This window comes from Podarcis melisellensis (assembly GCF_964234715.1).
Source record: "Podarcis melisellensis genome assembly, chromosome: 1".
NCBI lineage: Eukaryota > Metazoa > Chordata > Lepidosauria > Squamata > Lacertidae > Podarcis > Podarcis melisellensis.
Window position 1 is genome coordinate 112,803,292 of NC_138528.1, and position 23,915 is coordinate 112,827,206.

General features: G+C 40.6%; 1 protein-coding gene across 43 annotated transcripts in view; it reads left to right on the top strand.

Annotated features, from left to right (window-relative positions):
• The window catches only part of TTN (titin), a 284,957-nt gene that overhangs the window by 173,662 nt on the left and 87,380 nt on the right, over positions 1-23,915 (top strand). For 42 of the 43 annotated variants that reach the window (XM_081902051.1, XM_081902060.1, XM_081902090.1 and 39 more), the window contains 36 exons: positions 161-300; positions 810-936; positions 1,034-1,297; positions 1,398-1,664; positions 1,840-2,103; positions 2,201-2,340; positions 2,498-2,624; positions 2,771-3,037; positions 3,141-3,407; positions 4,759-5,025; positions 5,222-5,361; positions 6,616-6,742; positions 7,584-7,726; positions 9,212-9,335; positions 9,592-9,858; positions 10,148-10,245; positions 11,378-11,546; positions 11,650-11,916; positions 12,886-13,152; positions 13,256-13,534; positions 14,065-14,473; positions 14,579-14,703; positions 14,806-15,072; positions 15,520-15,789; positions 15,977-16,279; positions 16,374-16,676; positions 17,489-17,676; positions 17,776-17,890; positions 18,556-18,840; positions 19,461-19,612; positions 19,744-19,891; positions 20,729-20,906; positions 20,999-21,120; positions 21,254-21,541; positions 21,633-21,929; positions 22,737-22,923. In XM_081902051.1, coding sequence (XP_081758177.1) covers positions 161-300; positions 810-936; positions 1,034-1,297; positions 1,398-1,664; positions 1,840-2,103; positions 2,201-2,340; positions 2,498-2,624; positions 2,771-3,037; positions 3,141-3,407; positions 4,759-5,025; positions 5,222-5,361; positions 6,616-6,742; positions 7,584-7,726; positions 9,212-9,335; positions 9,592-9,858; positions 10,148-10,245; positions 11,378-11,546; positions 11,650-11,916; positions 12,886-13,152; positions 13,256-13,534; positions 14,065-14,473; positions 14,579-14,703; positions 14,806-15,072; positions 15,520-15,789; positions 15,977-16,279; positions 16,374-16,676; positions 17,489-17,676; positions 17,776-17,890; positions 18,556-18,840; positions 19,461-19,612; positions 19,744-19,891; positions 20,729-20,906; positions 20,999-21,120; positions 21,254-21,541; positions 21,633-21,929; positions 22,737-22,923 — 7,648 coding nt within the window. The remainder of the gene's footprint in view (positions 1-160; positions 301-809; positions 937-1,033; positions 1,298-1,397; positions 1,665-1,839; positions 2,104-2,200; positions 2,341-2,497; positions 2,625-2,770; positions 3,038-3,140; positions 3,408-4,758; positions 5,026-5,221; positions 5,362-6,615; positions 6,743-7,583; positions 7,727-9,211; positions 9,336-9,591; positions 9,859-10,147; positions 10,246-11,377; positions 11,547-11,649; positions 11,917-12,885; positions 13,153-13,255; positions 13,535-14,064; positions 14,474-14,578; positions 14,704-14,805; positions 15,073-15,519; positions 15,790-15,976; positions 16,280-16,373; positions 16,677-17,488; positions 17,677-17,775; positions 17,891-18,555; positions 18,841-19,460; positions 19,613-19,743; positions 19,892-20,728; positions 20,907-20,998; positions 21,121-21,253; positions 21,542-21,632; positions 21,930-22,736; positions 22,924-23,915) is intronic. The other variant, XM_081902074.1, reaches the window with a different exon arrangement.

The window sequence follows — 23,915 nt, forward strand, 5'->3', positions numbered from 1 at the left end:
TCTTTTGAGTTTGATGCACTACATTTGCCAGGGGGGTTACTTAATACAGTAAGACTAAAGATGGGATGGAAGCCCACAAGATGAAAGCCTGCAAGACTGTTGAAGGCTGAAGACTGTTGATTGCATATATGTTATTAATTTGTTCATTTCTAAATGCCAGAACGTGAAGTTGATCTGCTCAAGCCCATTGAAGATGTTACTATTTATGAAAAAGAAACAGCCAACTTTGACTGTGAGATTTCTGAAGACGATATCCCCGGTGAATGGAAACTGAAAGGAGAAACACTCAGACCCTCACCTGTAAGAATCTGTATTTAAGACCTCGTGAATTTAAATATAGTATAATTATGTTGGTCAATTGTGGCCCTGCAGAATACCTTAAAGAAGGATTTAGAACCATTTGGGCTTATAGTTAACGTTAGTGTGGTTTTCAAAGAGGCACCTTTTAATTATGAAGCTTAAAATCTCAAGAGCAGGGTATCTCCACACAACATAAACAACTGATCCTAGCTCACTGTATAGCTCACTGCCACGTTTTACTTGCAATCCTAAGGAGACTTTTGTTATCACATATGCAAGGAACTTTAGAGCGATTATTATTGAGTACTATGGACAGCCCCAAGTTTTGTTTAGCTCAGAGAAGGATGGAAGACCATAGGAATATCTTGGCCCTGGATCACTTCAATAACATAGAGGACTTCGCCATCACATTTTGAGGACTTTACAAGCTGTTGCTTTTAAATCAACACAACATGCTTTGATTAGAATTTTCTTTTGTTACCATGAACTTTTTCATCTTTTCCCTCCAGACTTGTGAGATCAGAGCCGAAGGAGGAAAACGCTTCTTAACCTTACACAAAGTCAAACTAGACCAGGCTGGAGAGGTTCTCTACCAGGCATTGAATGCAGTGACTTCAGCTATTTTGACAGTGAAAGGTAAAGTGTTTCACTAAAAATGTGTCTCAAATTAGCCTATCGTTTCTGCCATCGTAGTATATGGTGGGAAAATATTCAATATTCTTTTTATTTACAGAAATCGAGCTGGACTTTGCTGTGCCTTTGAAAGATGTGACTGTACCAGAGAAACGCCAGGCGAGGTTTGAATGTGTGCTCACCAGGGAAGCCAATGTGATATGGACTAAAGGCACTGACATAATCAAAGTTGGAGATAAATTTGACATAATTGCAGATGGAACAAAACACATTCTGGTCATCAATGATTCTCAGTTTGATGATGAAGGAGAATACACTGCTGTAGTCGAAGGGAAGGAAAGCACTGCAAAATTGTTTGTGGAAGGTAAGTTCATTACTGTCAAGAATTACACTGTAAAAGTCACAACAAGAATCAGTCACTGGTTATGACTGGATGGCATTAATTGTCTTTCCCTCTATTTCAGGTGTCCGGCTGAAATTTATCTCCCCACTCAAAGATCAGACAGTGAAGGAAGGAGAAACAGCCCACTTTGATTTTGAACTTTCTCATGAAGATATGCCAGTAACCTGGTACAAAAATGATAAGAAAATCCACAATAGCAGAACAGTTTTCATTTCTGTAGAAGGGAAGAAACACAAATTAGAAATTCGAGAAGTGACACTTGATGACATCTCCGAAATCAAGGCTGAAGTGAAGGCATTGCACACTAAGGCAAACCTGAAGGTTTTAGGTAATTTATGTTGTCACATTTTGTTACTGGTTGGATCTGTATCTATTATATGTATGTATAAAATACATATCTTTATGTATTTTAGTATTTATGTTTTTCATGTACTAATTCACTCTGATTACTAACCTCTTCGAAAAAATACAACAACACTTCATACCTGACCCATATCTTGTAGAGGCTGACCCATATTTCGTTGTGAAATTGCAAGATTATACCGCTGTTGAGAAAGATGATATCATTCTGGAGTGTGAACTTAGCAAAGATGTGCCAGTGAAATGGTATAAAGATGGTGAGGAACTTGTAGCTTCCAAGAGAATCTCCATCAAGACTGATGGCAAGCGCCGCATATTAAAAATTAAAAAAGCAACCGATGCTGATAAGGGAAATTATGAATGTAACTGTGGAACTGACAAGACAAATTCTGAAGTTAAGATTGAGGGTAAGTGATTGTCCTCCTTCAGTAGAAACTCTTCGAAACATTGTACACCTTACTGGTCAAGGAAGGAAATCTGAGATATATACATATTTGCTTTCAGCTCGTATGATAAAAATAGAGCGTCCTCTTTATGGAGTGGAAGTGTTTGTTGGTGAAACAGCACGATTTGAGGTCGAAATCTCTGAGCCTGATGTTCATGCCATTTGGAAGTTAAAGGGAGAAACTTTAACAGCTTCACCTGTAAGTCTGTTTCAAAAAAACAAGCAAACTACAACACAAGTGTTCTTGTTTTTAGAGAAACACACAAAAACAATTCTTAGAAAGTTTTAGAGAACACATGAGTGATTAGGACAAATCTGTTTTTTCCCCCCACCCTCATTAAAAATAAATAAATCAGGATTGTGAAATGATTGAAGATGGCAAGAAACACGTCTTGATTCTTTACAACTGCAAACTGGATATGACAGGAGAAGTGTCCTTCCAAGCTGCAAATGCGAAAAGCGCTGCAAATCTGAAAGTGAAAGGTAGGCTTCAGAAGGCATCAACTCCCAACCCATCTTGCAGGGTTTTCTTAATGCCCAGCAACATCAATAAATTCCATTGCTGGAGCAGTTTATTAAAAAAAAAAAAACAGGTGTCTAACACTCTTAATAACCCGGTTTGATTTCAGAGCTGCCTCTCATCTTCATAACTCCTCTCAGTGACATTAAAGTCTTTGAGAAGGATCCTGCGAAGTTTGAATGTGAGGTATCAAGGGAACCGAAGACTTTCCGTTGGTTGAAAGGAACCCAAGAGCTTGAAGGGGATGAGAAATTTGAAATTATAACAGAAGGCACAAAGCACGCACTTGCCATTAAGAGTGTGGCTTTTGAGGATGAGGCTAAATATATGTTTGAGGCTGAAGACAAACGGACAAGTGCAAAGCTGATCATTGAAGGTTTGTTTGTAGCTCTGGTTCTCCTGACGGTGTGTTTGGCTTTCATATTTATGTCATTTGATTCGTCACAGTTTAACTTTAACGAGATGCTTTTGTGGTTTAGGCATTCGCCTTCAATTCATTACCCCTCTCAAGGATGTAACTGCAAAGGAGCGCGAGACTGCAGAATTTACTGTTGAGCTTTCCCATGACAATATCCCTGTTATCTGGTATAAGAATGACCAACGGCTCCATACCACCAAGGTTGTTTCAATGAAGGACGATGGCAAATTCCATACGCTCACATTCAAAGATCTCAATATTGATGACACCTCTCAGATAAAAGTGGAAGCTATGGGCAAATCGTGTGAAGCTAAACTTACTGTCCTTGGTATGTGTGGTCTGAGTTTGATTTACATTATGGCTCTTCTTTGATAGAACATCAACTAGAAGCATAACCATGTGCTTAGAAGCTTTATTCACATGGGCTTCCCCTTCCTCAGAGCAGTTCTTTAAATCTTATGGGGAGATCCCATTCCAGATTCTTATATTACAGCTAGATTTGCCTCCATGTTAGGGCTTTCTTGGCAGCAGACCTCATAGTTTTGAACATGCTTTCAAGAAGAGGTTCATATGAGCTCCTCTTTTGGGGGCCAGCTATCCTCTTTCATAAAGCTTCTGACGGTTGACTGCCACTAGTTGATGTGTTCTGTTATACTGCCATGCTACACTATTAGCAATCCTTTTGTTATTTATTTGTCCTTCGGTTCATTGTTTCGTTGTAGTTGTTGCTTTGAATTTGCACCCTTTCCTAAAACATTGCATCCATTGGCTGCCTGTTTCTTTCTGGGAACACAATACAAAGTACTAGTCCTGACCTATAAAGGCCTAAGTGGTCTGGGACCAGCATATCTAAAAGAACATCCTTTTCACATACAAGTCTAATCATCAGTTAAGAATATTTCGGTGGCAAAGCACATGCCTTGCACACAAAAACTCCCAGGTTAAATCCCTTGCTTCTCCAGGTAGTATTGGAAAAGACTCCTGTCTGAAACCCTGCATAGCTACAACCAAGCATTGTAGACAGTAGTACTAAGTTAGATTGAGCCTATGGTCAGACTGAGTGAAAGGCAGTTTCCTATGTTTTTATCTGTTGGGACCTTTTTCCAAACTCCCATGCTCCCATGTTATTGTCGTTCAGGCTTTACTTTGAAACTGTCCTATTTTCCTGGTTTTTTTTAATTATCAGTAATAGCTTTCAATGTCTTTATATGGCTCTGCTGTAAGTTTTTGTGCTGCCATTTTATTTTTGTTTTAGTCTTGTTTTGGGGGAAACATCATCTCTCCTACAAATTTTTGGATGTCGTATTGTCTAAGTTTGTTTTGAATTTGTTGTAAGCCGCCTTGTGGATCCAAATCTCTGGAAGGCGGGGTATAAATCTCTTTTAAATAACCAAAATAATAAAGAAATAAGAAACCACTTTGTGGTGTACCACAGAAACACGTTTCTTTCGGGTCCGTGTAAAGGAAACAAAATGAAAAGCAGAATGAGCCATTTTTACCTAATAACAATAATTTGCTCTATTAAAGTTGCTTAAAAACTTGCTTTTAGAAAACTTTATCCTACATAGAAAATCTAAAAAAAGCACTCTTACCTGAAAGGAGAACTGTCTTGCATAAGTTGGTACAATTTTGAATGTATGAATAATCTTAGAATGTCACATATTCACCTTGACTTGCAGAGGGGGACCCTTATTTTACTGGGAAGCTTCAAGATTACACTGCTGTGGAGAAAGATGAAGTGATTTTGCAATGCGAAATTAGCAAAGCAAATGCTCCCGTAAAATGGTTTAAAGATGGGCAAGAACTAATTCCGTCTAAGAATGTTATTATCAAGGCTGATGGCAAAAAGAGAATACTCATCCTCAAGAAAGCCTTGAAGAAAGACATTGGTCAATATACCTGTGATTGCGGCACTGATCAGACCTCTGCTAAGCTGAACATTGAAGGCAAGTTCACCCTTACTGGTGTATTATTATATTCTATTTTAAACCGCCCTGAGGATCATTCATTTGAAAGACAAGATATAAATCTTCTTAATAAACACATAAATAAAATCTTCCTGATCCTTCTGTTGTAGAACCCTGCTCATCAACATTGTCATGAAAGCTAATAATATTGGTGGGGTGTTTTTTTCCTTCACAGATCGTGATATTAAGATTGTACGTCCCTTATATAGCGTGGAAATATTTGAGACAGAGACTGCACGTTTTGATACAGAAATCTCTGAGGAAGATATTCATGCTAACTGGAAACTGAAAGGGGAGCCCTTGACACAGACGCCTGTAAGCAATGCTTTTAAATATTTCCCCACTTCTAAATGAGACTTAGATTGCCTAAAATATGCAGATGGAAGAACATAAACTTTTGGAAAATCTTTGGAAGATCTGAGAAAGCACTGTAGGGGTGCTGAGAAAATAATTTCTATATCAACACGATTTAAATGGCTGGAATCGTAAATTTACACAACAGAAAATATATAATTCAGGGGGAGCAGTTTTAACGTTAGAAATCTGAAGATTGCTTTTGTAATGAAAAGCAATTGTGAGTAGTATGTAAATAATATTTGATAAAAATATGTTGGTTGCAAATGTATCAGGTGCCTCTGGAAGTTAATAACTGTAATCAGTTGGTTCATTGTAGCCATATATAGGGGTTTTTTTTGTTAATGTTCCCATGTAAACAATTCAGAAAATCAATGTGCATGTTTAGCACATTAACATCTCATTAATGTTCCCATGTAAACAATTCAGAAAATCAATGTGCATGTTTAGCACATTAACATCTCATTGATCTGGACAATGCGTGGTCCAAGGCCTGAGGTAAAAGTTTTGCAAAAGTTCAGTAGTTCGTAGCCATTGGTTGTGTGAGCAGATGGAAGGGTTACGCACAGTGCTCTGACCAACTTTAACTCTTCAGCAGCTGGCTGCAACACAGCCAACGCTGTTCAGGAGGGCCTCTGACCCTCCAAAGAGGCTTTTCATGAGGCTCAGTGGGCTGCAGTGGGGAGGGGAAAGATTGGTTGCACAAGCTCCCTTCTGCTCACACAGTCATTAGATACAGAACAATGGGGTCCAAGTACAGTGGTACCTCGGGTTACATATGCTTCAGGTTACAGACTCTGCAAACCCAGAAATATTACCTGGGGTTAAGAACTTTGCTTCAGGATGAGAACAGAAATCGTGCAGCAGCGGCACGGCGGCGGCGGGAGGCCCCATTAGCTAAGTGGTGCTTCAGGTTAAGAACAGTTTCAGGTTAAGAACAGACCTCCAGAACAAATTACGTTCTTAACCCGAGGTACCACTGTATTGTTAATGTACATGCCAGAGAATGTGTTGTTCTGGTATTTGTACTCCGAGACAGGATGTTAAGAATCATGGTTGCAAAACAGCTGCAGCCAGTACAATGTTTTGTCCCCAAAGGGGAATAAAAGGTTGCTACCATTTTGAATATCCAAATACCAGAAATATGGACCTGATAAAAGGAAGTGAAAGCTATTAAGCGTTGTACAAACCTTTGCATTTGTTTGCTCTTGGAAGGACTGTGAAATTAAGGAGGAAGGCAAAAGGCACTGTCTTACACTCTACAACGTGCGCTTGGACCAGGCCGGTAGCGTAGACTTCCAAGCAGCCAATGCCAAATCATCTGCCAATCTTCGAGTAAAACGTAAGTGTCTTGCAAGTGTATCTGTAAGATCACTTGTCTTTTACATCAGTAACTGAGCTAAACTGAAACAAGTTGGGAGTCAGAGTGGGGCATGTGATCTGTTGTTAATGGAACAGTAAATGAGAAGGAGAGAAGGTCGGGTGAGCTTAAATTGAGGAGTAGTTATTTGATATAGTTGTGTCACTTATTCTTTCTTTATAAAAGCTTTTTATAAGTTAATTCTGATACTTTTAATTTAGTTATTTAGTTTGTTTGTTTTTAGATCGTGGGATAGGTATTATATAAAGATTTTCAATTAGTTAATAAGAACAGGTTGTTAGACCACTGGAATCGCCCCTCCTTATTCCAGGATGATTGGCAAGGTAGCATAATGAGTTGTTACGAAATCTAAAATATTACAAACGGACTCTCTGCTGTGCTTGGCATTTGGGGTATAAGATCTGAGAGATAACACCATGCTGACATTTGTGGAAAGTGCCAGTAGCTTGATGGACAGGAACACCCTACACAGTTGGTGGCCACTTGTCTCTCTATCCAATTGTAGACCTTGCTATTTTGGAAGGCGCATGCCTTATCTAGCAAGAGGCATGTAGGGCTTGGCAAAGGAGACAGATGCAACGTAGCTTTCTTGCTGATCTTTTCATTTAAAAGGAACAGGCTCCGCAAATAGGGAATCTCCAGTGACCAGCCCTCCCCCTGAAAACCCCAAGGGCCCAGATCTAGCCAGGGAATTTAAATAGCCTCTGTACATCATACTCCCTCTCTCTTGGGGAAAGGCACTATGGCAGTTAGTAAAAGGTGCAGGTGGCTAATCTAAAGATGTTTTCTTCATTCCGTCAAGCACGTGTAATTGGCCTGCTGAGGCCTCTGAAGGATGTAACTGTAACAGCTGGTGAAACGGCAAACTTTGAATGCGAACTCTCCTATGAGGGAATTGTAGTGGACTGGTTCTTGAAAGGACAGAAATTGGAGCCCAGTGACAAGGTATAGAAGACATTCTTTCTCTTCTCCCCTTTTTCCGTGTCAAACCCTATTTCTTTCCCTCTTTCTCTCCTACCCCTCCCTTTTGTGAGACTGACAGTGCAATCCTATACATACTTACCTGGAAGTAAGCCCCACTGAGCTCAATGGGGCTTGCTTCCGAGTAGAGATCCATAGGATTGCACTGTAAGGCGCTATTCTAAAATATCATTCAGAAAAATCATTTCCTTCCACATGGTGGAAGATAAAAGTTTCCAAGTGAGAGGTGAAAGGGGTTGGGGAGGTTTTGTATCAGTGCTAACATAAAGGGATATGTAATATTTTGATATTAGTGGGGAAGTTTATGAATGTTTGCATCTCCTGATTCTTTCCCTTCTCTGAATGTAGAGCTGGCATCTAGTTCTGCATATAAGGGGATTAAGGAGATTGAAATTCCATTTCAGGCATTTGAGCAGGCTTCCAGATAACTTTCTCGGTAGATCTGCTCGCAGAGCATTTCTCACCAGCTATTTTTAACCCTTCATCAAGTGTGCTGTTAGCGCTGAGATGTGAACAGCCTGGAATGCAGTTCATTCAATATTTAAAATGTTTTAGCAGCAAGCCATATAGTAGTATAAGTAATCACATGCAGAAGTTGCATTCAGTGAAATATTATTTGGTGCATGCTTTTTTAGATCCTCTGTTTAAGTCGTTAGAGTGTCTGTTAATGATAGGCTTACGCAGAGAATATTTGCAAAGGAAAACAGAAATATGCCTGCTAAAATAAGGCCTAGTTAGTACAAGTTTGGAATTACCATAGCCAATTCAGCCTAATCAACACATTAACTTTAAACTAGTATAGCGAGATTTAACTAAATGGATAGATTAATACTTACTGTTCCCATGAATAGTATTTTAATGGTGAAGCATTATTAAATGCATCATAAATATTTCAACTTTTATTTCAAATTTCATTTTAATAGTTAGCAAGATTTTATGTTTTGCTTCTGATTAACCCATCTACATCAGTTTAAATGGGCCTATGATAACACAAACAATGGTGTTTAGGGCACTCCTATCCCAGTCCAGTAAGGGACTATAATCCATGCAGAACCAAGCCTCTCCTGACTTCTTCCCAGCTGGACAGGGGAGCTATGATGAAAAGCTTCTTATACAAGTACTGTAGTTCCCCGTTTTGATTGATTTTGATTATATCAACCCTTTGAAGAAGTTTACAGTTCCAGCAATCAGCTGGTGGATTCAGTCTGCCGACTCCCACAAAACTCTAGAGGCCTTTGGGGCTTGGCGGCTGATTCAGTACGAAGAGCTGAAATTGCAACAAGAAATCAGAGAGGCCCCAATGCATGCCCAGAGGTGCATGGGTGTATAACTGGGAGTCTTTGTTTACCAGCCTATTTAGACAGACATGTGCTAACACAAATGTTTGATATAAGGTTGCAACATGTTTTCTTACCAAATCTATTCTCCTGAACATTCCTTTTTTTAAAGATTGTGCCCCGTGCTGAAGGCAGAGTTCACACCCTTGTTCTAAGAGATGTGAAACTAACAGATGCTGGAGAAGTCAAACTGACTGCAAAGGATTTCAGAACTCAAGCAAATCTTTTTGTAAAAGGTAGGCTTCCTAAAGTAACAATTTATTCCATTAGCAGTATGCTAGAGGCTACTGATCTGTGTTAGGCAAAGTGCATGATTGGGCCAATCTTTTTCTGCAGTACTTTTAACACATAAAATGCTGAGAAGAATTCTGGCCATAACTCAGTCTTTTAAAAAGATCAGAATGATAGCTAGCTTTTCAATCTCTTGGGAGGAAAAAATGATGCATGTAGCACCAACATGATTTGTGGGTTTTTTCCCCTCCCTGTCCTCAGAACCACCTGTTGAGTTTACTAAGCCTCTTGAGGACCAGACTGTAGAGGAGGAAGCTACTGCAGTTCTGGAGTGTGAAGTATCCAGAGAAAACGCACCAGTGAAATGGTTCAAGAATGGCCAAGAAATCCACAAGACAAAGAAATATGATATAATTGCTGATGGCAGAGTCAGAAAACTTATCATTCACGGCTGCACACTGGACGATGCTAAAACGTACACATGTGATTCTAAAGATTTCAAGACATCTTGTTTCTTGAACGTTGAACGTAAGTTTTTCTCATAATTTCCTTATAAAGACATAGATACTTGTTTGCATGATTCCAAAGGTAGGCATGTTGCAGATATATGGGTGGGTCAATCTCATGGTGCTGTAAAACAAGCAGACCTTTGACTTAAGTGGGTTGGGCTTTTTCTTTCATCCACAAAAGTGGGAACATCTACTTTATCATAACTCTATTAGAAATTATTATAACTAAGGCCATTGCTACGAATTGAGATTCACGAATAAGAAAAAAAGAGATCATTTTCAAACGGGAATTTTTTTCTTCCTTATAGCACCTCATGTTGAGTTCACAAAGCCCCTTACGGATATTGAAGTTAAAGAAAAAGAGGTTGCTCGGTTTGAATGTGAAATTTCCCGACCAAATGTTCAGGTCTGTAATGTTTGTGTCTCTTCATATTTGCCCTTGTCAATAGCTTTTGCACAGAATCTCACAGCATTTATTGCAGCCACCAGGAAACATTTTCTATTTTTCTAGACACTAGGGCAGCCCAAAGCATTTAGAAGGTGGAAATTGTGTCTACTAAGAGCTCAAACCAAAAGATGATCTAGGTTGTCTGCATCATTCAGTCCCACCTTCACTAGCTCCTTACTATAGTTCTCCAGTTGCCAACATGGTGCCTGAGCAGCTTCATCTTTTTCACCTCTAAAGATTTCCTTAGGTGCCCTCAAAGCCTCTGAGCACCCTTCCCACCCATCTGCTTTTCAAGGATCAGATTGGCACCTGAGCAGCTTTCGCAGGGCTGCCACGACATGGAAATATGGATCTGAGGCATGGGTCCTTAAGGATTCTCATAGCCTGATTGTTCCCTCACGCCCACCCCCAGGGAACCCAACCCTTCATACCAGCCTGCCATTGGCCAATTCCGCAGGCTGACGCTGAACATGATTTCAAGTTGTGAGTGTGAGCCGAAGCTCTCGCTCCGGCTGGGATCAGCCCACCACACCCTGTCCTGCATCGTTGGCAGGTAGTTGGGGGGGGGAGTGCTGGTCGTCCCACAAAGCTGCTGCCCTCCTAAAAGGGGTAATCAGACTTCCAGGACCTTAATAACAAAAACCAGTACTGACAATGAAAATAAAATACACCTATCTGAATGTACATTCTGTCTACATATATTACTTTGGTTATAGAGCCAAATAATATGCCCTTTCCAATGGGTGATTGGCACCATCGTCAATTTTTCTAATTCATCTCCACATGTGCAGCTTCCAAATGGGAACAAACATTGGACCCAATACTCTCATGCTTACAGCTGATTTCTGGGTTTAGGTGAAAAATAATTGCAATAAAATGTGCACCATTTGACATGTTCATAGGGAATGCATCTATATTCACTGTGGAATATTGGTTTATGGTTTAGCTTAAAATGTCATCCAGGCATGCTTTAATCTAATACAGTCAGTAATTATATATTTCAATTTCTCAGTTACTGCTTCAGTTGATATTGCAGTATCTCTTCTTTGCATTCTGTTCAACTTGGTTTTTATCACTATTTTAAATATAGGCACGGTGGTTTAGGGATGGTGTTGAAATCAGAAAAGGCAAGAAGTTTGACATCATTGCTAAAGGTGCCCAGAGAATACTTGTCATCAACAAATGTCTGCTTGATGATGAGGCAGAATATGCATGTGAAGCAAAAGGAGCCAGAACCTCTGGCATGCTGACAGTGATAGGTAAAGCTAAAATCAAGTTTGTTGCATTTACATGAAAGAGCAATGGCTTGGTCACTGTTGTGATCAAATGCAACTATTTTCTTTTTCTTTTTTCTTTTTACAGAAGAGGAAGCTGTCTTTACCAAAAAACTTCCCAATGTGGAAGCAAGTGAAACAGACACTGTCAAATTGATTTGTGAAGTTTCCAAGCCCGATGCAGAAGTAACTTGGTTCAAAGGCGATGAGGAGTTGCCTGAAGGTGGGAGATATGAACAGATTGCTGATGGCCGGAAGAGAATTTTGGTCATCCACAATGCTAGTCTTGACGATGCAGCAGCATACAGCTGCAAACTTCCTAGCAGTCAGACAACTGGCAAGCTGAAAGTTCATGGTAAGAAAACTACTTTGGAATTTTTCACAAGTGTTGCCAGGTGACATGTAGGGCTGGGCGCTATATTGATATATCACCCCAAACCGGTTTCTAGACATCGTGATAACCATTTCAAAATAAATGACCCAGCAATGTATCACAACTTGTGTGTGCTATGCAAAAATTCACAATACAGTCATACCTTGGAAGTCGAACGGAATCCGTTCTGGAAGTCCATTTGACTTCCAAAACATTTGGAAACCAAAGTGTGGCTTCTGATTGGCTGCGGAAGCCCCGGCGGACGTTCAACTTCCAAAAATAGTTTGCAAACTGGAACACTCACTTCTGGGTTTGCGGCGTTCGGAAGCCAAAACGTTTTAGAACTAAGCTGTTCAAAAACCAAGGTACGACTATATTTGAAAAACCAGAAAGTCAGCCGGTGCTTCTGTGTCTCCTTGAGGTGAATGAACAGGCGCTCTTTCCTTCCTTCCTTCCTTCCTTCCTTCCTTCCTTCCTTCCTTCCTTCCTTCCTTCTGTGTGTTTGTGTGCGCATGTGCGCCTCAGCTGAGCAGTTTAATGAAGCTCACTCCACATCCACCCCTCCAGCTTGAGCTGGAGCAGAATGGGAGCTTGCTCAGTTGTAGCGCTGGACGAAGCATCTCAGCTGCTTCTTCATCTTATTTACTCCTCCCTCCCTGCAATATATCAGCATATTGTGGTATTTAGCTGGTGATACATCCCGATGTTGAAAACCACATATCAGCCAGCCCTAGTGACATGTGTGCAGCTGAGTAGGGTTGTTGACCCACTTCTTATTGACCGAATATGCACGGTTGTGTCATCTATGCTAGGACATGGCCATGTCAAGTCAGTCTGAGACTTCTTTTGCTGACTGAAAATATTTTCGGTTATCAATTAGATGGGGGGGGGGGCGATCTACTTATCCCCATATCAAAAACTAAAAAACAATATGCCCAACATCTTTTTCAGAACTTGCAGCAGAATTTATAACCAGGCCACAGAACGTTGAAGTACTTGAAGGAGAAAAAGCAGAATTTGTCTGCTCAGTATCCAAAGAAGCCTTTGACGTACAGTGGATAAGGGATGATACTGTTCTTGAAGCCAATGATAAGTATGACATAATTTCTGATGGCAAAAAGAGAGTCCTGGTCATTAAAGAATCTGTTCTGGATGACGATGGAACTTATTCTGTCATGGTCGGTGCAGCCAAAGCAACAGCCCGCTTGACAGTGATTGGTAAGCTTTATGGGGCTTTCTCATACATTTGTGGGCATGCTTTTATTTCCTTTGTGAGGATGTAATTCACATCATCATCATAATATGCAAATTCAAATTGCAGAAAAACTCAGGATTGTCATCCCACTGAAGGACCAACAAGTAAGAGAGGGAGAAGAACTTGTATTTAACTGTGAGGTTAATACAGAAGGTGCCAAGGCGAAGTGGTACAAAGATGAGGAAGCAATATTCGACAGCGCAAAATACATCATGGTCCATAAGGATTTAGTTTACACTCTAAGAATTAGAGACGCCCATCTGAATGACCAAGCAACCTACAACATAGTTCTGGCAAACAAGAGAGGAGAACAAGTAAAGAGCTCTGCTACTTTGACTGTGCTTGGTAAGTGTTTTCCCAGGGCTATTATTCTAGAAAAAGAGTTTCCATGAATGCCTCCCTTGTTCTCTTATAATGGCAATGGTGCCCACTTGAGAGGTGTGCCATTCCAGAGAGGAATGGCAGACTAAGAATGTTGGGCAATGCCGAAATGGCGAAATGGACCAGAAAGCTCAGGAACCAAGAAGACCAAAAATTTCAATAAACAATGGGGGAGTTTATAATTTATTTGGGAGGCCCAAATAAAACATTAGCAGGACTGCAATAACACTTGTAAGGTAGCAAATATTATGGATAAAATGGAGAGACATAAAATATGGACTATGAGATAATATGCAGTTGAAAAGGATAACAATAGGACCCATGGAAGGGATGGTGGGAGAGGGAGAGAGAGGTGCTGGAACTGATTTCTGGCTGGGGGAAAAGTCCTGGTGTTTTCTTATTCTAAGTGGCACAGGCTTTCACTCTTGCCAAATTACTGTTTGGATGAGGATGTAAATTAACAACACTTTTCAAACCACTTCTCTCTTAAACAGAGGAAGACCTCAGAATTATTGAGCCTCTTCAAGACATTGAAACCATGGAGAAGAAGTCTGTCACATTCTGGTGTAAGGTTAACCGCCTCAACGTAACCCTCCAGTGGACAAAGAATGGTGAAGAAGTCACCTTCGACCGCCGCATTTTGTACAAAGTGGATAAATACAAGCATTCACTTATCATTAAAAACTGTGGATTTATAGATGAAGGGGAGTACGTTGTTACTGCTGGCCAAGACAAGTCGGCTGCAGAGCTTATTATCACGGAGGCACCTGCAGATTTCATTGAGCACTTGCAGGACCAGACAGTCACTGAATTTGATGATGCAGTCTTCAGTTGCCAGCTTTCCAAAGAGAAAGCAATGGTGAAGTGGTACAGAAACGGACGAGAAATTAAAGAGGGCAAAAAGTAGGTGCAGGTGCTTTTAACTGGTTGGTGGTATACTATGGTTGGTGTCTGGATTCTTGCCTCTGAATTTAACACATAATCCTTTTCTTTCTGTCTGCAATAAAGGTATCAGTTTGAAAAGGATGGAAATTTACACAGGTTAATCATAAAAGACTGCAGGCCAGAGGATGAATGCGAGTATTCCTGTGGTGTGGATGACAGGAGATCCAGAGCAAGACTTTTTGTGGAGGGTAAGTTTAAAATTTCTATTTATCTTTCACCTTTCAATATTTTTTTTGTAAAAAAAAAAAAGTATGTCAACGCAATCTAAATTTTATTCTTATTTTGACCAGAAATTCCTGTGGAGATTATCCGACCACCGCAAGATATTTACGAAGCCCCTGGCTCTGATGTCCTTTTCTTTGCTGAACTGAATAAAGATAAGGTGGAAGTCAAATGGTTGAGAAATAACATGATAATAGTCCAGGGAGATAAACACCAAATGATGAGTGAAGGAAAAGTCCATAGGCTGCAAGTCTGTGAGATTAGGCCTCGCGATCAAGGAGAATATAGATTTATTGCCAAAGATAAAGAAGCTCGAGCTAAGCTAGAACTGGCAGGTAAGCCTCTGACATTTTTTAACAATAAAATAATATTTATATGAGTAATGCAACATTTTAAATACTTCTTCTGGGTGTTAATTTCAGTGATTAACACACTACTAGTGGTAATGAAAAAGCTCTGTAACTGAGATCCTACAATCACGTTGGATGATTCTCACGTGTTTCTGTAGCCTTTATTATGCAGCTTTCTAATGTAGCTTCTGTGCATTTAGAAGTCAAAATGACCCAGCACAGATTAATTATCTTTGTATGTTGGAGGCAACAATAGTGCCCCCACTGACCAGAATGGGACAAGATGGTGTCTATACAACATTACTAATGGTTATGATTTTGGTTCTCCCTTCGCACCAAAGTTGCTTAAAAATCACAAAACAACTCACTGCGCTGTTGTTTTCTGTTTCAGATTTTCTGTAACGTATTTCATTGATTTTTTTTTTTTACTAGCTGCTCCAAGAATAAAGATAGCTGATCAGAACCTTGTGGTAGATGTTGGGCAGCCATTGACTATGGTGGTTCCATATGATGCCTACCCACGAGCAGAAGCTGAGTGGCTGAAGGGAGAAGAGGCCTTGCCCACTCTTACTGTTGATACAACACCTGAGAGTACCACCTTCAGAATTCATGAAGCAAAGACGACTGACAGAGGGAGTTACAAAATCATCCTTAAAAATAAGCATGGCCAAGCTGAAGCACACATCAATGTTCAAGTTATTGGTAAGCTCATCATTTCCTATGGCCAAGGGTTGTTGCTTTTCTGATGTAGAAGATGAAAGCATTGGTATATAATGATGAGAGAAATAAGAAACTGCATCCACGAACCTCACTAAGTTGTTATTGTTTTATGAAACTCAAAGCAAATCCCAAATTCTTTTAAGTAAACATACTTTCGCTTTATTCCCAGATGTCCCTGGCCCAGTTAGAAACCTGGAAGTAACTGAGACATTTGATGGTGAAGTTAGCCTTGCCTGGGAGGAACCAGAAAGTGATGGTGGTAGTAAAATCACTGGGTATGTTGTTGAAAGGCGCGATGTCAAACGAAAGACCTGGATTTTGGCAACGGATCGTGCCGACAGTTGTGAATATACAGTGACTGGCCTTCAAAAGGGAGGCGTGGAATACCTTTTCCGCGTGAGCGCGAAAAACAGAGTGGGCACCGGTGAGCCAGTCGAAACAGACAAACCTGTGGAAGCCAAGAGTAGATTTGGTAAGAAAATTGTTATTTGGAGACTAGAATTTGTTGAAGTTCTGTTGAACGGGAAAATAACGTTTTTTTCAAAAATTCTCTTATGACATTGCAGATGTCCCAGGACCTCCTCTCAATGTACAAGTTGTTGATGTGAACAGATTTGGTGCATCTCTTACTTGGGAACCCCCAGATTATGATGGAGGGTCTCCGATTACGGGCTATATCATTGAATTACGTGACAGAGCTTCGATCAAGTGGGAACCAGCCATGACCACAGGAGCACATGACTTAGCTGGAACCTTAACTGATGTGGTGGAAAACAAAGAATACTTTTTCAGAGTCAGAGCTCAAAACCAGGTTGGAATTGGCAAACCTAGTGCTTCTACACATGCGGTGAAGATAATGGATCCAATTGGTTAGTATGCAGGCGATAAGAAAATATTTCTAGATAGTTATAATATCATTTGCTTATAAAACATGAAAACAGGAAAGACTTGAGTGAATCAGTTGATATATCTCAAACAAAAGTGCAGTGTTTATTATTCAGTTTCATAGAAACCATTATATATGTTGTTTTGAGAAATTAGCAGTGTCAGAAAATGAAAATAATAGAAGCTCCACATAAGCTCTAAAGCAAGGACCACTGTTGATGTTCAGTGAGGAAGGATTTATGGAAATAATACTGTAATCTATTTAGTAGAAGACTATGACAAGAATCTAGCAAGCTACTTTTGGCATACTCTAAGGCTTGTACATATGCACTAATGCATGGTAGGCAAACTTAAGGCCCAGGGGCCGGATCTGGCCCAATCGTCTTCTAAATCTGGCCCCGGACTGTCCGGGAATTAGCATGTTTTTACATGAGTAGAATGTGCCCTTTTATTTAAAATGCATCTCTGGGTCATTTGTGGGGCATAGGAATTCGTTCTTTTTTCAAAATATAGTCCGTCCCCCACAAGGTCTGAGGGACAGTGGACCGGCCCCCAGCTGAAAAAGTTTGCTGACCCCTGCGCTAATGCCTATTGTTTCTATACACAACATGCCCCTATGTCACATCACATATACTTTGGACATTCCTGCTAGTTTCAAAACAGCAGTTTGGCATGGGCTTTAAATTACTGTTGTATGAGGAACTCAAGAGTAGCCCTTCTAGACTTGTGGGACTAGTTGCATAGTTCTTCTGATTCTGGCCATCTGTTATATTGTGCAAATCATTGTGTTTTGCAGAAAAACCAAGTCCTCCCATTAACCTCAACCATTCTGACCAAACTATGTCATCTGTGAAACTTACATGGGAACCTCCTTTGAAAGATGGAGGCAGTCCAGTACTGGGCTACATTATTGAAAGGCGCGAAGAGGACACAGACAACTGGATCCGTTGCAACGCAAAACTTGTGCCTAGTCTTAATTATAAGGTATCATATTCTTTTCCGAAGTAAAATGCCTATTAAGGTTTTTTTAAAAAACTTAAAAATAGTGATTATTAATGATGACATTTTCCTCTGTCTTCATAGGTAACTGGGTTGAAACCTCTAGCCAGGTATTATTATAGAGTATCTGCAGAAAATGCTGCTGGTGTGTCAGATCCTGCTGAAGCTATTGGACCACTGACTGCTGATGATCCTCACAGTAAGTTGAATTTTAGTTTCTTGCCATAGTCAACAGCCTGAAAGGAAAGGTTGTGTTCATCTGAGACTATTCATGCTTGTTCATAAAAACAATACTTTAATATTGCTCTCATACATTGGATACCAAAACCAGCCCCCCTCTCAGCAGTAAAAGTCTAAAACAGGAGTGGGGAGACCATGTGGCCCTCTTGATGTTGTTGGACCCCAGTTCCAGCCAGTATGGCCAAAGGCCAGGGATTATTAGAGTTGAAGTCAAACAACTTCTAGAGGGCCACAGGGTCTCTAGGCCTCATCTAAGCTATACTAAAATGGAGGGAAATCCTTAACATTCACTAGGTAGCACTGTTTTACATTTACAATTTGTCCTCTAAGGCTCCATTGCTAAACAAGTCAGAATTTTTTAATTTTTAAAAATTGTATTAAATTGAACATTTAGGTGTCTTTAAATTGGAGCAAGCTTATATATCGCCTTTCTATATTGCTAATTTCATCAGATTATGAAACAGTTTTATGATGTGTTCTCAATAGATAGAATGCCACGTGAAGGCATCTATAATAATGCTTTCCATTCAAACAGATTCCAAAGACAATTGCCCTTTAATGGTGTTGTGGAGGAAAAAAGAAAGTTTGTAACTTTAATCGGCATAATTTGTGTTTGTATTTCAGCTGGACCTACAATGGACTTAAGCGGATTTAAAGATGGACTGGAGGTTATTGTTCCAGATCCTGTCAAAATACGTGTTCCTATTACTGGCTATCCAGTCCCAACTGCCACATGGTCTGTCGGCGACAAAGTTTTAGAACAGGGTGACCGGGTGAAAATTGACACCTCTGCAGCCTTTGCAGAGCTTGTTATTACCCCAAGTGAACGGCCAGACAAAGGCATCTATACCTTGAAATTAGAAAACCCTGTGTCATCTGTATCAGGAGAAATCAATGTCAATGTCATTGGTGAGCAATCCAGTTTATATTCTGAAGAAATGTATATAACCTGTTTTGTAAATAACCATGTGTGTAAAATCCAAAAGTTTCAACAAGCCAAATTTGTTATGAATAGCACCATAGGAGCCAACTCCTAGGGCCCAAGGTCTCTTCACCCCCCCCCAAAAAAAAATCTGAGGGGGATGGGCCTTCCCAAAGTTGATGGGCATGTGTGTGTGCCATGTCATGTGATTGATTGTGTGGGGGAGGGCTTATCTGGGCCTCCCCAATATTTTATTCAAGTTGGCACCCCTGAATAGTACTAAACAACAGCAGCATGTTTATTTATTGAATTTATGTGCTGCTTTTCCTCCCAAGAGAGCCTAGGTTGGCAACTTCTATTGTACCATTTTGTTATGAAATCCTATAATACAAGGGAGGTCATAAACTTAGCTATTAACAGTTAACAGTCTGTCCTAAGAATGCTTACTCAGAAGTAAGAATCCTCTTTCTTTTTTTTAAAAAAAAATAGAAGCATGAATTAAAATCTAGTAGGTGTAACCAAACAGCTAAAGTCTTCCATCAAAGAAAGAATAAGTAATATATATTTATAATAATTGGTTTATAACATGATGGATATTTATTGTTAGCTCGCCCAAGCGCACCAAGAGAACTACAAATTGGAGAGATAACTAGGAACTCAGTCCAATTAAATTGGGAAGCACCTGAAGATGATGGAGGAAGCCCATTGACTGGCTATCTTATTGAAAAGCGTGAAGTGAGCCGCAAAACATGGGTCAAGGTACGCAGTTTCTTTAAAAAACCGAAACACATATATTTCTAATATGTATTGCTGAAGATGGTTTGAAATATTCTGGTGCTTGCTGTGGGAAAAAATGTTCTGTAATTACTTGGAACCTCTCTTGTTTTTAGGTGATCGACAATGTCCTTGACCAAGAGTTCACTGTACCAGATCTGGTTCAAGGAAAAGAATATTTGTTCAGGGTCTCAGCATGTAACAAATGTGGACCAGGAGAGCCTGCTTACATTGATGAGCCTGTCAACATGTCAGCACCTGCTAGTGAGTTTTCTTAATTAACTATTCCTATTGATTTTGTATATCTGCATTTTACATAGTAACTTGTGCTATGCAACATAAGTATTGAAAGAAAGCAAGGAGCAGAGTTTGAATCAATAAGTGTTTGGTATGACTTACCTGTTGTATTAGAAAAACTGAGGCTTGGATCCAAAGATGCATAATTGGAACTATGTGCAAAAAAAAATCCACACACAACCTCTTCTGCACTGCAGCCCTCAGTACCCACTGAAAAGCTGCTACTTAGTATTAAAATAAAAGGTAAAGGGACCCCTGACCATTAGGTCCAGTCGTGACTGACTCTGGGGTTGTGGCGCTCATCTTGCTTTATTGGCCGAGGGAGCTGGCGTACAGCTTCGAGGTCATGTTGCCAGCATGACTAAGCCGCTTCTGGCGAACCAGAGCAGCGCATGGAAACGCCCTTTACCTTCCCGCCGGAGTGGTACCTATTTATCTACTTGCACTTTGACATGCTTTCGAACTGCTAGGTTGGCAGGAGCAGGGACCGAGCAATGGGAGCTCACCCCGTCGCGGAGATTCGAACCGCCGACCTTCTGATCGGCAAGTCCTAGGCTCTGTGGTTTAACCCACAGTGCCACCTGCGTCCCTTGCTTAGTATTAGTTGACCCTCAATTGACAGAAATCAGGGAGCCACCTTGCACAAATGGGTCTTTCCTGTTGTGCAGGGTACTTGTTGGATACCAGCCAATGTGAGAAGAGCACCTCAGAGACAGTAAAGAATTAAAAAAGCTAAAACACACTATAAGGCACACACTATATGCAAGACAATTATACATCTTCTTTCCTCCCCACTCCTTGCAGCGGTGCCTGATCCACCAGAGAATGTGAAATGGAGGGATCCAACATCTAAGTCCATTTTCCTCACATGGGATCCACCTAAGTATGATGGCGGTTCTCGTATCAAAGGCTACCTGGTTGAAAAATGCCAGCGTGGCACTGACAAATGGGAGCCCTGTGGCGAGCCAGTCATTGAGACAAAGTAAGAGCTTGCAGTATGAAGAAAAATGTTTTACAAAATTGGATGGTTACGTTTAAACACGCAGTACGCTGAACTTGTTTTCTGATTAACAGAATGGAAGTGACAAAACTTAAGGAAGGAGAATGGTATGCTTATCGCGTGAAGGCTCTGAACAGGCAAGGGGCAAGTAAACCAAGCAAGCCAACGGATGAAATCCAGGCTGTGGATGCAATGGGTAATTTTTGATTTCCCACTCATACTTAATCCATACTCTTGAAAACACTGGTGAATGTGTTTCTGCTGTTGACGCTTCTGTGTGCGGTTGCCTGTTCTTTTTTAACAATATGTCGATTCTTCTCTCAAATCAGAGGCCCCAGAGATTTTCCTAGATGTGAAACTGCTTGCTGGAATCACTGTCAAAGCTGGAACTAAGATAGAGCTGCCGGCAAGGGTAAATGGAAAGCCCGAGCCACGGATTAGCTGGGCAAAAGCTGAACAGACCCTGAGACCTGATAAAAGAATAACCATTGAATCCAAACCTAACCATTCCACAGTCATAATAACAGAGAGCATGAGAAGTGACAGCGGCACCTATATTATTGAAGCCGTAAATGCCAGCGGTCGGGCAACAGCTACAGTTGAAGTTAATGTCCTAGGTATGTTTTGTTTCCATAGAAATAACTTTCAATGTTTTCCTAACAAAATATTTGAATAGAAGAGGTTCAAACTACTGTTATGCTTCCACAGATAAGCCTGGCCCACCAGCTGCATTTGATATCTCCGACATTACAAACGTATCTTGTGCTTTGACTTGGAATCCTCCTAGAGACGACGGCGGCTCCAGAATCACGAACTACGTTCTGGAACAAAGAGCTGCAGACAGTGAAGTGTGGCACAAACTATCATCCACTATCAAAGAAACAAAATTCAAAGTAACAAACCTAACACCACTTAAGGAGTACATCTTCAGAGTCAGCGCAGAAAACATGTACGGAGTTGGAGAACCAGCTCAGTCTGTTCCTATCGTTGCTAAATATCCATTTGGTAAGTCTGTTCGCCTGACAGAAAGGGCTGCTTGTCACAAGATGGCTGCCAAGGGAGCCTGCTAGAAACTATAATGTGGTAGCCACTCCACATGGCATGGCATTGATAGGTACCACTTCTCCATGTGGGTCGGTCCCCACCATAATGTTTGTCTCCACACTATAATCGGTGACATGGAGATAAGCCTGTGGGTAAGGGTCAGTATTTATGGCAAGCTGGTACACATAAACTGCTTGCCAGGTGGAACCGGCAGCAGCCACAAAGAGACAGTTTCAAGCAGCCTCGACATGGCAACTGTACGTTTCCAAGCACAATTCAAAGTGTTGGTGCTGACCTTTAAAGCCCTAAACGGCCTCGGTCCAGTATACCTGAAGGAGTGTCTCCACCCCCATCATTCTACCCGGACACTGAGGTCCAGCACCAAGGGCCTTCTGGCGGTTCCCTCACTGCGAGAAGCCAAGTTACAGGGAACCAGGCAGAGGGCCTTCTCGGTAGTGGCGCCCACCCTGTGGAACGCCCTCCCACCAGATGTCAAAGAGAACAACAACTACCAGACTTTTAGAAGACATCTGAAGGCAGCCCTGTTTAGGGAAGCTTTTAGTGTTTGGTGTATTGCAGTATTTTAATATTTTTTTGGAAGCCGCCCAGAGTGGCTAGGGAAGCCCAGCCAGATGGGCGGGGTATAAATAATAAATTATTATTATTAATTTGATGAAATGGCATTTATTGCTACAGGTGCTTCCTATTACATTTGCATACAAGGAATTGCAAGTATGTCAATGTTCCCCTTTCTACTTCTTTGTACAGATCCGCCAGGTCCTCCGACACGAGTTCAGCCTGTTGAGATCACTAAAGATTCTGTAACCTTGACTTGGGTAGAACCAGATGAAGATGGTGGCAGCCCTATCACTGGTTATTGGGTTGAACGGTTGGACCCTGATCAAGATAAATGGGTCCGTTGCAATAAAATCCCAGTTAAAGATACGACATTCAAGTAAGATCATTATATGTTTCGTTTTAAAAAATATATAGCTAGGTAACTGAGAAGATTGATATTTGTTTTTAGGTAAACAGCTGACTTTTATATACTCTTGAACTTGACTCCTTGTCATGCATTAGAATAAAATACTAACTGGTGCTCTGTAATAGCATCGAATAATTGTATTGCTGTCTATACTTTGGGTCTACAATAACCATTGAAAATATCCTTACCTAAATCATGTTCATAACCATCCACCAGTGCCACTGAATAGGACAACTGTACTATGGGTGTTATCAGTAGCACCAATTTCTGCTATGGAAACAGTAGTGGGATTGTGACTTCTGATGTGATTCTACATCACTGCGGCTGCTCATAAGATTAGTGCTGATATCAGAACTTCTTAGAGATGAATATAGTTTTCTGCTTTTTGAACTCCCAGTACAGTCGTACCTTGGAAGTCAAACGGAATCCATTCCGGAAGTCTGTTCAACTTCCAAAACTTTCGGAAACCAATGTGCAGCTTCTGATTGGCTTCAGGAAGCTCCTGCAGCCAGTTGGAAGCCACGGAAGCCCTGTCAGATGTTCGGGTTCCAAAAAATGTCCTCAAACCGGAACACTCACTTCCGGGTTTGTGGCGTACCAAGGCATTCAAGATCCAAGGTACAACTGTAATATGAATTTCTAATACAAGCTAGGGATATTTATTACACCCAAGCATTATTCATCCTTAGAGCTTTAAGTAGTACCAATATATATCATCTACTAATGAATAGTACAGAAATGCAGATTATATTACATCTGACCAGTGTCTGAGACTTTCTAGTGATACAGTAATAGGAAGGTCCTTCCTCCATGTACACAGGGAGTCTCTGGTTTGGGGTGATAGTATATATTTGCTCTGAACAGTTCAAAGGTATTGATTTTTTTAATGCACGAGGTACACTTGTGATGATGCAGAGTATTTAATTATAGCGTTAACTAGTAATAAGTATTACAAATTTTAC